Genomic DNA, 14,244 nt, shown 5'->3' with positions numbered 1-14,244 from the left:
CAATGGTCCCCATTTTACAAAGGAGTGTTTCAGGACTTCCCTAGTAGTACAGTCATTAAGACTTTGCCCTTCCGCTACAGAGGGCTTGGGTTCAATCCTTGCTTGGGGAACTAAGATCTGGTATGACACAAAGCATGGCCCCCCAAAAAATTTTGGAGTGTTTCTAAATTTTCCCCTTAAGAGTTGTGCTTTTTTTTCATTTGGTTTGGAAAACATCCTTTATCAGTTATGGAAAGTTCCTTTTCTTGCTATTTTCTTTTTAAAATTTATGAGTGCATGTAAAATTTTAGCAAATGTCTTTTATGGCTCTATCAGGACAACCCTCTTTAATCTATTAATGTGGTAGTGACACTTGTCTATTTTTGTAAGTAACTTTGCATTGCTGGAAAACAATACAACTTAGTCACAATGTGTAATCTTTTTTTTTTTTACATATAACTGAATTCAGTTTGCTAACCTTCAATTTTGTATATCTGTATATATGTTCATAGCTGAAGGCAGCCTTTAGTTTTCCTCATTCATAAAATTCTTTTTTTTGATATTAATATTTGAGATTTATTTCCTGTTATTTTAATTACATATAGAAATCTATGTTAATTCCCCTTTCAAATTATATATTAATATTCATATTTGAGAATTATTTCTCCTTATTTTAAGCTATAGAGATAGAAGTCTATGCTAAAGTCCCTTTCAAATTTTGTACATAAAATTCTTATTTGGTTTTGATTATCAAGGTTATATTGGTAGCAAAGAATAAGCCGGAGAGTATACCTTCTTACTTTATTCTCTGGAAATTTTGGAATGATACATTCCTTCAATGTTTGCTAGAATTTGCCTATAAAATGATACCTGCCTGGTGGGTGGGTAATGTGTGTGTGTGATTATTTTAAACCTCTGATTCACTTTAATAGTTATGGAACTATCTGGGTTTCTTATTTCTTTAATGTCAATATTTTTCTAAGGATTTGCTATGTAGCAAACAAAGATTAAACCAGGATGAAGATGACTGCTTTCTCATTTTGCCTATTACCAAACATGTGACTACAAAATTCTCTTTTACCTTTTCATATATGAGTGAAGGAAGTTTGTATTACATGGTATTACCTTGCACCTAGAAAATAGTTTGTATTTTACAAAGCACTTTCATAGCCATAGTTACTCAGTTATACTCAAGGTCCCTCCCAGCTCTAAAATGCTAGGATTTCAAATGAATTAAAAACTTCCTTCACCCCAAACCAAAAACACTTAAGGTTATTACCTCAATATGTGTTATGTAATACAGTCTGAAAATCTCAAGACTTTAAAAGGTTTACTATTTGTGTATGTCAACTGAACACTATTTTGTATAAGATAGGACAGAACAATAAACAAAAAGGCAATATACAAAAATCATACATTGCCAGCAAATATTCCTTTTTTTTTACAACAGAATTTATCTTCACAAGCTTCCATTTATCTAGTTTCTTTAAAATTACATTAGTTTCTATAACTTACAACTATATGTGTAAGAATGAAAAAATAAACCAAGCTAAATTACCCCCAACAGTTTGTGTTCCAACATCAACACCTAGAAGGCAGTGATAGTATCACAGATCCTTATTTCTGTACTGACCGAACTGTCCCTCGTTGTATCCTCTTTCTCATGTATTCTCTCATAACATTTAAACTACCCTGTTCTTATTGCTAACCCTTACTTACGTTTTCTCCAATTCAACTCATTCTCCTACTCTCCAGACCATTCATTCTTTCCTCAACTACATTTCTGTTCATTTCCTCTCCCCTTCTATTCATCCTTTTTTCTTACTGTTTACTGTCAGCAGTCTTTCATGTTAATGTAATTTGTTCATCTTACATATGTTAGACTAATTATTTTTTAAATTGGAGGATAATTGTTGTGTTGGTTTCTGCTGTACAACAACATGAATCAGCTGTAAGTAGACATATATCCCCTCCTTCCCGAGCCTCCTTCCCACTCCTTAGGTCATCACAGAGGACCTAGTTGAGCTCCCTGTACTATACAGCAGCTTCCCACTAGCTATCTTTTTACATAGAGTAATGTATATGTCTCAATGCTACTCTCTTAATTCGTCCTACCCTCTCCTTCCCCTGCTGTGTCCATAGGTTCTCTATCTATGTGTTAGGTTAATACTAAGGGTAGAACTCTATATTACGTATCTTTGTGTCCCCTGTGCCTAGCACAGTTTACAAAACTTATTTTTTTCCCTTTAAAAGATGATTAATCACACTGAGATTTTTAAAGATCATATATCAATAGTTTTCAACCCTGGCTGTACATTAGAATCCATCTGAGAGGTTTCAGAGATACCTCAATGTGTGGTCCCCTCCTCAGAATAATTATTAATTCAAAATCTCTGAGAGTGGGGTGGTCATGGTTCTTTAAAGCTCCCCAAATAATACTAATGTATCAGTAGTACTGAGATCCACTTATACATGAACACTAGGCAAACTATGGCTTGTAGATGGCTGCCTGTGTTTTGCAAATAAAAGTTTTACTGTAACAACACAGCTATGCCCATCCATTGACATATTATCTTTGGTTGCTTTCACTCAAGAAAGACAGAGCTGAGTTGTTGTGAAAGAGACTATACTACTTACACATCCTATAATATTTACTATTCAGCTATTTATAAAATAGCTCACTGACCCTTGATGAAGAGGGAAAAAGTCCTATTACTTATTAAAAAGGTGTGGGATAGCAGAGACTGATGCTAACACTGATAAATAAAACTGTTCTAAAGACTAAAACGTGCATTTTAAACATATTCTCATTAAAGCTCTCATTTTAAAAATGATTTCTGTATTTGTAATTATTCACTTAAAGGTATAAATAGCTTCGCCTGCCGTCTATGGGGTCGCACAGAGTTGGACACGACTGAAGCGACATGGACATCACCGGATGGTCAACACCAAAATCAGATTGATTATATTCTTTGCATACAAAGATGGAGAAGCTGTAAACAGTTAGCAAAACAAGACCAGGAACTGACTGTGGCTCAGATCATGAACTCCTTATTGCCAAATTCAGACTGAAATTGAAGAAAGTAGGGTAAACTACTAGACATTCAGATATGAGCTAAATCAAATTCCATATGATTATATAGTGGAAGTGAGAAATAGATTTAAGGGACTAGATCTGATAGATAGAGTGCCTGATGAACTCTGGATGGAGGTTCATGACATTGTACAGGAGACAGGGACCAAGACCATCCCCATGGAAAAGAAATGAAAAAAAGCAAAATGGCTCTGAGGAGGCCTTACAAATAGCTGTGAAAAGAAGAGAAGTGAAAAGCAAAGGAGAAAAGGAAAGATATAAGCATCTGAGTGCAGAGTTCCAAAGAACAGCAAGGAGAGATAAGAAAGCCTTCCTCAGCGATCAATGCAAAGAAATAGAGGAAAACAACAGAATAGGAAAAACAAGAGATCACTTCAAGAAAATTAGAGATTCCAAGGGAACATTTCATGCAAAGATGGGCTCCATAAAGGACAGAAATGGTATGGACCTAACAGAAGCAGAAGATATTAAGAAGAGGTGGCAAGAATACACAGAAGAACTGTACAAAAAAGATCTTCACGACCAAGATAATCACGATGGCGTGATCACTCACCTGGAGCCAGACATCTTGGAATGTGAAGTCAAGTGGGCCTTAGAAAGCATCACTACGAACAAAGCTAGTGGAGATGATGGAGTTCCAGTCGAGCTATTTCAAATCCTGAAAGATGATGCTGTGAAAGTGCTGCACTCAATATGCCAGCAAATTTGGAAAACTCAGCAGTGGCCACAGGACTGGAAAAGGTCAGTCTTCATTCCAATCCCAAAGAAAGGCAATGCCAAAGAATGCTCAAACTACCACTCAGTTGCACTCATCTCACGCGCTAGTAAAGTCATGCTCAAAATTCTCCAAGCCAGGCTTCAGCAATATGTGAACCGTGAACTCCCAGATGTTCAAGCAGGTTTTAGAAAAGGCAGAGGCACCAGAGATCAAATTGCCAACATCCGCTGGATCATGGAAAAAGCAAGAGAGTTCCAGAAAAACATCTATTTCTGCTTCATTGACTATGCCAAAGCCTTTGACTGTGTGGATCACAATAAACTGTGGAAAATTCTGAAAGAGATGGGAATACCAGACCACCTGACCTGCCTCTTGAGAAACCTGTATGCAGGTCAGGAAGCAACAGTTAGAACTGTACATGGAACAACAGACTGGTTCCAAATAGGAAAAGGAGTACATTGAGGTTGTATATCGTCACCCTGCTTATTTAACTTCTATGCAGAGTACATCATGAGGAATGCTGGGCTGGAAGAAGCACAAGCTGGAATCAAGATTGCCGGGAGAAATATCAATAACCTCAGATATGCAGATGACACCACCCTTATGGCAGAAAGTGAAGAAGAACTAAAGAGCTTCTTCATGAAAGTGAAGGAAGAGAGTGTAAAAGTTGGCTTAAAACTCAACATTCAAAAAGATCATGGCATCCGGTCAATGGAAACAGTGAGAGACATTATTTTTGGGGGCTCCAAAATCACTGCAGATGGTGACTGCAGCCATGAAATTAAAAGACGCTTACTCCTTGGAAGGAATGTTATGACCAACCTAGACAGCATATTAAAAAGCAGAGACATTACTTTGCCAACCAAGGTCCATCTAGTCAAGGCTATGGTTTTTCCAGTAGTCATGTATGGATGTGAGAGTTGGACTGTGAAGAACGCTGATCGCTGAAGAATTGATGCTTTTGAACTGTAGTGCTGGAGAAGACTCTTGAGAGTCCCTTGGACTGCAAGGAGATCCAACCAGTCCATTCTAAAGGAGATCAATCCTGGGTGTTCATTGGAAGGACTGCTGCTAAAGCTGAAACTCCAATACTTTGGCCACCTCATGTGACGAGTTGACTCACTGGAAAAGACTCTGATGCTGGGAGGGATTGGGGGCGGGAGGAGAAAGGGACGACAGAGAATGAGATGGTTGGATGGCATCACGGACTCGATGGACATGAATTTGAGTGAACTCTGGGAGTTGGTGATGGACAGGGAGACCTAGCGTGCTGTGATTCATGGGGTCGCAAAGAGTCAGACACGACTGAGCGACTGAATTGAACTGAACTGAACTGAAGCGACTTAGCAGCAGCAGCAGCATATCTTAAAAAGAGAGTTTATATTATGAAAATCTAGTCTTATAATTCTATGTAGCAGAGATAGCATAGAGCTCAATTAACTTTCACTGCTATGTTTTAATAACTATTTATCTACTGACCACATGCTTTTGTCCCACTTTCCATACGTTTTTAAGGTTTAGAAGCAGCTATTAGTACAGACTCATTTCTAGATTTGTCCACAGCCACATAGAAACGGTGATTGAATTTAATTTTCTTTATATAAGAAAACACTGTATTTAGTAAAAAGAACATTAGGTTAGGTATCAGGAGAACTAGGCATCAATTTTCACTATGCCAGTGATCAATTATATGCCATCAACAAAGTCACTTACCTTATCGGCTATTGGCAAAGAATGTCTCACTTTTTACTAAAAAGCAATTTTGTCACCTGGAGATGCATGGTTATGGGAAAGAATTTATAAATTGGCAGACACAATAATACACGTTTAGAATTAGCTTCTTCTTGCCAACTTTCACTACATTTTCTTAATTAAATCTCAACAGCAATCAGTTTATCTTCTCCTATGATAAAGAGTAATGTGATAATGGACTAGTCGTACCAAATTAATTAATATCTTGTTCACCCAGCCAGATTGATGTCTACCATCAATAGCCGGTAGACACTAATAAAGAATTATATAAAATTGTCCTAAATACATGTTTCAGTAAACAGTGAACAAAGGCTACATTATCTGAACATTCTTTATGTAATTAACCTTAATAGGTCAGCTAGGGAGTTCAGAATACATAGAAATACAGGTCCAGTATAAAACTATAACAAACCAAAACCAGTGCTTAAAACTGTTGACTGCTGTGTCCTACAATTTTGAAAAATGGAAATTCAAAGAAGTCATATCCACACCTTAAGCAATCACTTCATATATTAATTCTAAAGTTCCCCAAATATTAAGGATGATGCCAAGATATCAATACTGTGATTTCAATACTAATTAGGAAGAGTCCTTTCAAGATTACAATAATTGGCAACATTTGAATACTGATCATAAGTTATATAACATTATTATATCAACTTTAAATTTCCTAGTTTTGATAACTATACTGTGACTGTTAACAGAATGTTCTTGTTCTTAGGAAATAAGAGTAAAATAACACCAAGGTGTTTAGAGGTAAAGGGATATGTATATATGATGGCTGCCACTTACTCTCAGATAGTTCAGAGGTGAGATCTATCTATCCATTTATCTATAGTGGAGAAATGATAAAGTAAATGTTGCCAACTGCTGAATCTGTGTGAAGGGTATACAGAAGTTCTTTATACTATTCTTTCAACTTCTGTGTAAGTTCGAAATTATTTCAAAATAGAATGTTGACAAAAGCCCTTTGAAATGGCACCTTGAAGTAACAAAAACTATATTCAAGTCAGTAATTTAATATTTTAATACAAAAAAGTGAAAGAAAAGAAAAGTAAATCCAAAGTGGCACTCATTCCTTAATCAATAATAAATATCTCAGATGCTTTTCCTTAATAAATGAATAAATATAATTAAGTGATTGCTCAAAATTTTTTATGGATAAAGGAATTTAAAGGTTTGTCAGGTTCTAACAGCTTCAGGAATTTTTAATGTCTTTTGACAGATATGGTACTTTGCAAATTTATACAAACAAAATACTGATAAAATAACAAATTCACTGAATACTTAACCCATTGTAGAAATTAGTTTGATCTGTGGATCCACAGGAACAGGCTGCATCCTGAATGGATAACTCTTCTTAACAGAATAATCTTGAAGCAGAAGAACTAAACCAACATGCAGACTTTTGTACCACTCAGGACACAGGGTATTCCACATAATCACAGACACTGTGCCTGAGCTGTCAGCAACTTCCAAAAAGGTCTAGTAAAAAAAAAGAGTAAAAGCATATTTTACTTAATAAATGCATATTTGTTACTTTTACCTACATGGTGTTCAAATTTTATTTTTTAAGAATGAGGAAGCAAAATTATAGGAGAACCACTGAGTAATTTATGATATAATATGAGAGACTCTGTAATGATGAAAAGTTATGAATGAAGAACTTTTAGTAATGTGAGATAATACTTAAGAAAATGTTAAATGAAACAAAATGTTACATATACTATGATTTCCATTTTGTAAGAAAATTTACTATGATATATGACATGCTGCTGCTGCTGCTGCTGCTGCTGCTAAGCTGCTTCAGTTGTGTCCGACTCTGTGTGACCCCCATAGATGGCAGCCCACCAGGCTTCTGTGTTCCTGGGATTCTCCAGGCAAGAACACTGGAGTGGGTTGCCATTTCCTTCTCCAATGCGTGAAAGTGAAAAGTGAACGTGCAGTCGCTCAGTCGTGTCTGACTCATAGCGACCCCATGGACTGCAGCCCACCAGGCTCATCCATCCATGGGATTTTCTAGGCAAGAGTACTGGAGTGGGGTGCCATTGCCTTCTCTGATGATATATGACATAGTTATACCTAATACATGATAGGGGACTTCCCTAGTGGCTCAGCAATAAAGAATCCACCTGCCAATGCAGGAGACACGGGTTTGATTCCTCGGTCGTGAATATCCCCTGGTGAAGGAAATGGCAACACACTCTAGTATTCTTGCCTAGAAAATCCCATGGACAGAGGAGCCTGGCAGGCCATAGTTCAAGGGATCGCAAAGATTTGGACATGACTTGGTAACTAAATGACAACAAATACATGATAGGGATACATATATATACATAGATATGGTATATATGACATACATATGCTATCACAGACATATGCATATATGAGAGATACATACATGTATGTATATATATATGATCTATACATACAAAACGGGGGGATAAAACACACTAATATTAACAGTGATTCTCACTGAGTGGTAGGATTTGGGTTGATATTATTTATCGGCTTTATATATCTTTATACACTTTGCAAATTCCCTAAAAGCATGTATAACTTTTATTATAAAAGCTTAGCAAAGCACTCAAAATAATTTTTGATAATGTGGAAATACAGTAAAATGTTAAGTTCAAAAAAATGGGACAGAAATCAGCATCATATGCACAGTCAAGATAACAGAAAAGTGTCAGATTTGACAATTAAGGTCTCTATAGTGAGTGACCAGCTGAAGAAAAGAGACAAATTAATGGTGTTGAGAAGTAAACAGGAGGCAAGACAGTGAAAACAACTACTGTAGACTACATCTTCAGGGAGCTTGCCTGAAGGAGAGAGAGAATACAGGCATCCTGATGTCAAAGATTTTTTTCCTTTTTTAAAATGGAAGACTGTACTATATATCTGGGCTTCCATGGTGGCTCAGTGGTAAAGAATCTGCCTGCAATGTAGGAGATGCAGGCGACACGGATTTAATCCCTGGGGCAAGATCTCCTGGAGGAAGGCATGACAAACCATTCCAGTATTCTTACTGGGAAAATTTCATGGACAGAGGAATACAGTCTATGGGGTTGCAAAGAGTCGGACACAACTGAAGCGACTGAGCATGCCCACACAGACTATAAATTACTAATATTTATATGCTGGTATAGAAATCTCAGTGAAAAAAGGAAAACGTTGAAGATACAGAAAAAGGTATGAAGGAGACTAGCTGGATCAAGGGAACTAAAGAGCACTAATACAGAAATAATTCCTTTTTGTATAAGAAACTACACAGAAAAATACCCTGAAATATATATTTATGTTCATTATTTACATTATTAAGTTGAACTTTTAATGTTATTTAAACATAAATTATCCTAATGAAGATATCAGGTCTGCAAGTATAATTTATGATTGATAAATTAACATATACCATCTTATCACTATTCATACCTGGTATGGCTCAATCATCTTTTTATCAGGTTTTCCATAGTATCGCAGTTTTGATTTATGTAAGATCCTCACAAGCAAAGCAGGAAAACTCTTCCTATTAGCCCAGGTCATCTCAAGTTGAGAAAGGGAAATTATTTTGGTATCTAGAATACAAAATGAAAAAAATATGTCATAGTGATTTCAAAATTCTATTCTATTAGTTAAAAATGGTAACCAGATCAGATCCAAATCAACTCCTTTTCACCAGCTAAGCCAGTCTATATACTTCTCACATACAAAACTTAGCAATAAACAGTATCCTTAATAATAATGGTTAAATATATATATATATACACACATGTATGTATATGTATACACACACACACACACACCCATGATTAACTATGCGACTGGAATACAGGTAAATACTTATGTTAACTAACCCATTTAGATGGAATTGTCCATCTATAATACTGTCTATCTTGTCAAACTGTGTAATTACTTCCTGGAAGACTTGGATCAAAACTTACCTTCCTTAAGAAAAAACTCAACACCATGGAATATTTTCCCACTACTAAGCACTTACATATTTAATTTATAGCATTTTCATGATATATTTCTTTATTGTCCCATCTTAGTCTCATATGTGTAAGTTCAATTTTCCCCAAACATTCCAGGCATGGTCCTGTATCAGGGTTTTGCACTTGCTGTTCCCTGGGTCTGGAATGTCTTTCTCTTAGATACCCAAGTGACTTTTTCTTCCTCAAGTTTTGCTCAAAGGTAACTTTCTTAGTGGGGCTTCCCTGGTGGCTCAGAGGTTAAAGCGTCTGCCTCCAATGCGGGAGACCCGGGTTCGATCCCTGGGTCGGGAAGATCCCCTGGAGAAGGAAATGGTAACCCACTCCAGTATTCTTGCCTGGAGAATCCCATGGACGGAGAAGCCTGGTAGGCTACAGTCCACGGGGTCGCAAAGAGTCAGACACGACTGAGCGACCGAACGAACGCAACTTTCTTAGTGATGCTAGCTCTAACCCCCTATAGAAAACTGATCCCCTTACTTATCTCCATCCCATTTCATTTTTCTTCATAACAATGGCACTTATTACATTTTTATATGCCATATAATTTACTTGGAAATCTTTTAATCTCCAAGCCTGTTGGTAAGTACCAAAACTGTTTAAAAGCTATTCATCATCTTTAAAAGATTAATTTGTATTTCTAATTTTATGCTTCCTTGGGCTAAGAGGGATTCCATCTGCAATTTTCTCCACATTTTGCTCTCAAAGCCTACAGTCCCAGCTTTTAAAACCTGAACCGGTATTTGTTCAAACATTTCATTTATTTCTCTAAGGCATCCTCCACTTCCATTTTTATTTATATAATGTATCACCAACTCAACTTTGGTATTAAAAGTATTCTTGTAATTTGTTTTCAGTAAGAGTTTAAACAGCCTTTTATAATTACAACACTACCATTAGTACTCACCCCTATTTTCAGTATTAGGTATCTTGTATAAATTTCCCTCCAGATTCTCCCAAAACATTACTAGTCCAGGATCACAGAGACTAGTATTTGATCTGACACAATTAAGTAATTTCCTTTTTAATATGGTGAAACAAATTGTAGCTCACCTCTGAATTACCTAGAGTGTATGTGGAACATTCTTCACCAATGAAGGTACACACAACTCCTTTACAAGTGAAATAAATTCAAAAGCTACACACTTTTATAAAACCAGAGTTGTAAGAGCTACTATTTCTGCTACAGTTGAGTCCAGACAGCCATGATCAGACATCTGCCTGGAGAACATTTTCCCAGATTGGGTAAAAACAACAACAACAAAACCTCATTAACTTCATAGAATATACATATCTGTAAAATCTAAAAAGAAATTACAGTTTATACATAGACAATGGGAATCCATGTAAATTCACAGAAACAAGTGGATTTTTTATCAAAATAATGAAAATAATAGACTACATATTCAATATAAAAATTAGTATTATACAGAGTGAAGTAAGCCAGAAAGAAAAACACCAATACAGTATACTAACGCATATATATGGAATTTGGAAAGATGGTAATGATAACCTTGTATGCAAGACACAAAAATCGACACAGATGTATAGACCAGTCTTCTGGACTCTGTGCAAGAGGGCAAGGGTGGGATGATTTCGGAGAATGGCACTTAAACATGTATATTATCATATGTGAAACAGATCACCAGTCCAGGTTCTATGCATGATACAGGATGCTCGGGGCTGGTGCACCAGGATGACCCAGAGGGATGGTACGGGGAGGGAGGTGGGAAGGGGGTTCAGGATGGAGAACACATGTACACCCGTAGTGGATTCATGTCGATGTATGGCAAAACTAATAAAATATTGTACAGTAATTAGCCTCCAATTAAAATAAATAAATTTATATTTAAAAAAATAATAATAAATAAATAAATAGAAATTAGTAAACAATGCAATAGTGTTTCTCAAATTTGGTGGTCTCAGGACCTCTTTGTAGTCTTAAAAAATTGCTGAAGACCTCAATAAGCTTCTGTTTATGTGGGCAATATTTACCAATATTTACCATATTATGTAGTAAAACTAAGGAATAAAAATCTTTATTAATTCCTTTAAAACAAAAACAATAAACCTGTTATACATAGTAAAAAGATGTATTTTTGAAAAATGACTACATTGTTCAAAACCAAAAATGTAGTGGGAAGAGTGGTATTGTTTTACATTTTTGCAGATCTCTTTAGTATCTAGCTTAAAAAAGCACAGCTGGATAAATCATATTTTCTTTGGCATTTATTCAGTATGTTTCAATGTCCTTGACATGCAGCCTCTGAAACACTCCACCCTATACTTCAGAGGGAGAGTTTAAAAAAAGAAAATAAAGCCTTAATATTATTATTACATTGAAAACCGCTTCAAAAGAATAAATCTAAGGAATATAAAGAGGAATAAAGATAAAAACTGAAAATAATGAATTAGAAAACAGTATGACTGGTAAGTCCAATTCCCTGGAAAAATTAATAAAAAGGTAAAACCTTGTAAGTGCAATCAGGAAGAAAGCAAACAAAAAGATAATACCCAGAATGTGATCACCTATAAACATAGAGAAAATCATTTTAAAGATTATATGATTATATAGCACTAAACATGAAAACAGCAGTGAAATTGATAGTGTTCTAGAAACATATGAATTACCAATATCGTTGCCCTCAGGAACAGAAGAACACTGGAACAGATCAATAACCATGGAAGAAAATGAAAAAGTTCCTAATAATGACCTTCCAAACTGCACCAGATTCACATGGTTAACAATTTTCAAAGAATAGTTTTCTCTTCAGTTGTTCTAGAGCACAGTAAGTATAAAAATTGTACCAATACATTTGATAAACTTAGATAAATCTTAAAAAATTATAACAAATAGTAAAAAAGAGAACTAAAACCCCAAAACATTTCTGATGACAAAAATCCTAAATCAAATACTTTTAAATATAGCAGTATGCCAAAATGCATCATGATTAAGTAGAGTCCTAAACATCTTGTTCAGGAGAATATTGTAAACTCTAAGTAATTTTGGAGATTGACATAAAATGCAAGTTCAATAATTATGCTAAAACATTGAAGAGAATAAAAATATATTACTCCTAAATCACTAGGATAAAAAGGTTTTCAAATAGTTAAAAAAAAAATGCATGGCATATAATAAAGTAGGACTGCAAGAATAGGTACAAACATCATTAATTACATAAAATTTAACTTGATTAACTTCAACTCTCGAAAGAAAAATAATTTCTTTGGGTTAAAAAGAAAAATCTTAGCTATACCGAGAAACCTAAAACAAGGATAATTTGAGAGACTAGCATTGAAACATGCATATTATCATATGTGAAATAGATCACCAGTCCAGGTTTGATGCATGAGGCAGGGTGCTCAGGGCTGATGCACAGGGATGACTCTGAGAGATGGGATGGGAGGGAGGCAGGAGGGAGGGTCAGGATGGGGAACACATGCACCATGGCTGATTCATGTGAATGTATAGCAAAAACCATTTTTTTTAAAAATGGAAATAAAGTGATGAGCAAAGAAATATACACTAAGCCAGTTGTTATCAAAGTGTGGCCTTTGCACCAGCAGAATCAATGTGTTAGAAATGTAAATTCTAGAGCAGATATACTGAGAATCATAAACTGGTGGCAGGATCCAGCAATCTGAATTTCTGAGGTCATATGGCTTCCCCCATAGCTCAGTTGATAAAGAATCCGCCTGCAATGCAGGAGACCCGGGTTCTGCAGTGGGAAGATCTGCTGGAGAAGGGATAGGCTACCGACTCCAATGTTCTTGGGCTTCCCTTGTAGCTCAGCTGGTAAAGAATCCTCTTGTAAAGCAGGAGACCTGGGTTCGATCCCTGGGTTGAGAAGATCCCCTGGAGACAGGAAAAGCTACCCACTCCAGTATTCTGGCTTGAAGAATTCCATGGACTGGCTGAAACTCCAATACTTTGGCCACCTCGTGCGAAGAGTTGACTCACTGGAAAAGACTCTGATGCTGGGAGGGATTGGGGGCAGGAGGAGAAGGGGACGACAGAGAATGAGATGGCTGGATGGCAACACCGACTCAATGGACGTGAGTTTGAGTGAACTCAAGGAGTTGGTGATGGACAGGGAGGCCTGGCGTGCTGTGATTCATGGGGTCGCAAAGAGTCGGACACAACCAAGCAACTGAACTGAACTGTAGTCCATAGGGTCACAAAGAGCCGGACATGACTGAGCAACTTTCACTTTCACTTTGAGGTGATGTGGACGCCCACTCAGGTTTGAGAATGATGGCTCTAAATGCTAACGAAGAGACCATGGAAGTGGTAAACAGTACTATTAGGCAAAATACAATTTGAGGCAAAAAGGAACTAAAAGAAATTCTATGTTGTTAAGAGTAAAATCCACCAAGATATACTCAAGTTATCAAATTTTACGTATTATGGAAACATCTAAACCTAAAACTTTTAGAAATATAAGCAGAAATGAACAAAATCACCTCTATAAAGAGAAGTCAATATTCCTCTCAAAGAAATGGGCAAATAGATTTTAAAATAAGGATATGGAATGTTTTAATTAAAAATTTTAAAACCTGGTATGACAAAGAACTGCATAGCTAATAAGTAAACTTTTTGTAAACTTTTTGGGGTAAACAGAAACTCAATTTTAAAATCAGAAAATATGAGTAATGAGTAATAACAAAATCTCTATACTTCAAAACCTGAGGTATACAGCCAAAACAGTAAC

The 14,244-nt window shown here is 36.1% G+C and overlaps 1 protein-coding gene across 3 annotated transcripts in view; it reads right to left on the bottom strand.

Annotated features, from left to right (window-relative positions):
* The window catches only part of RADX (RPA1 related single stranded DNA binding protein, X-linked), an 87,720-nt gene that overhangs the window by 61,149 nt on the left and 12,327 nt on the right, over positions 1-14,244 (bottom strand). For all 3 annotated transcript variants that reach the window (XM_088834089.1, XM_055437901.2, XM_088834090.1), the window contains exons 2-3: positions 8,976-9,118; positions 6,836-7,028 (exon numbers count right to left, since the gene is read on the bottom strand). In XM_088834089.1, coding sequence (XP_088690215.1) covers positions 6,836-7,028; positions 8,976-9,118 — 336 coding nt within the window. The remainder of the gene's footprint in view (positions 1-6,835; positions 7,029-8,975; positions 9,119-14,244) is intronic.

Source organism: Moschus berezovskii, chromosome X, assembly GCF_049115385.1.
Source record: "Moschus berezovskii isolate FMDL1 chromosome X, NW_MosBer_1.0, whole genome shotgun sequence".
NCBI lineage: Eukaryota > Metazoa > Chordata > Mammalia > Artiodactyla > Moschidae > Moschus > Moschus berezovskii.
The sequence above is the reverse complement of the archived record's forward strand: the minus strand, read 5'-3'. Positions and strand labels throughout refer to the sequence as shown.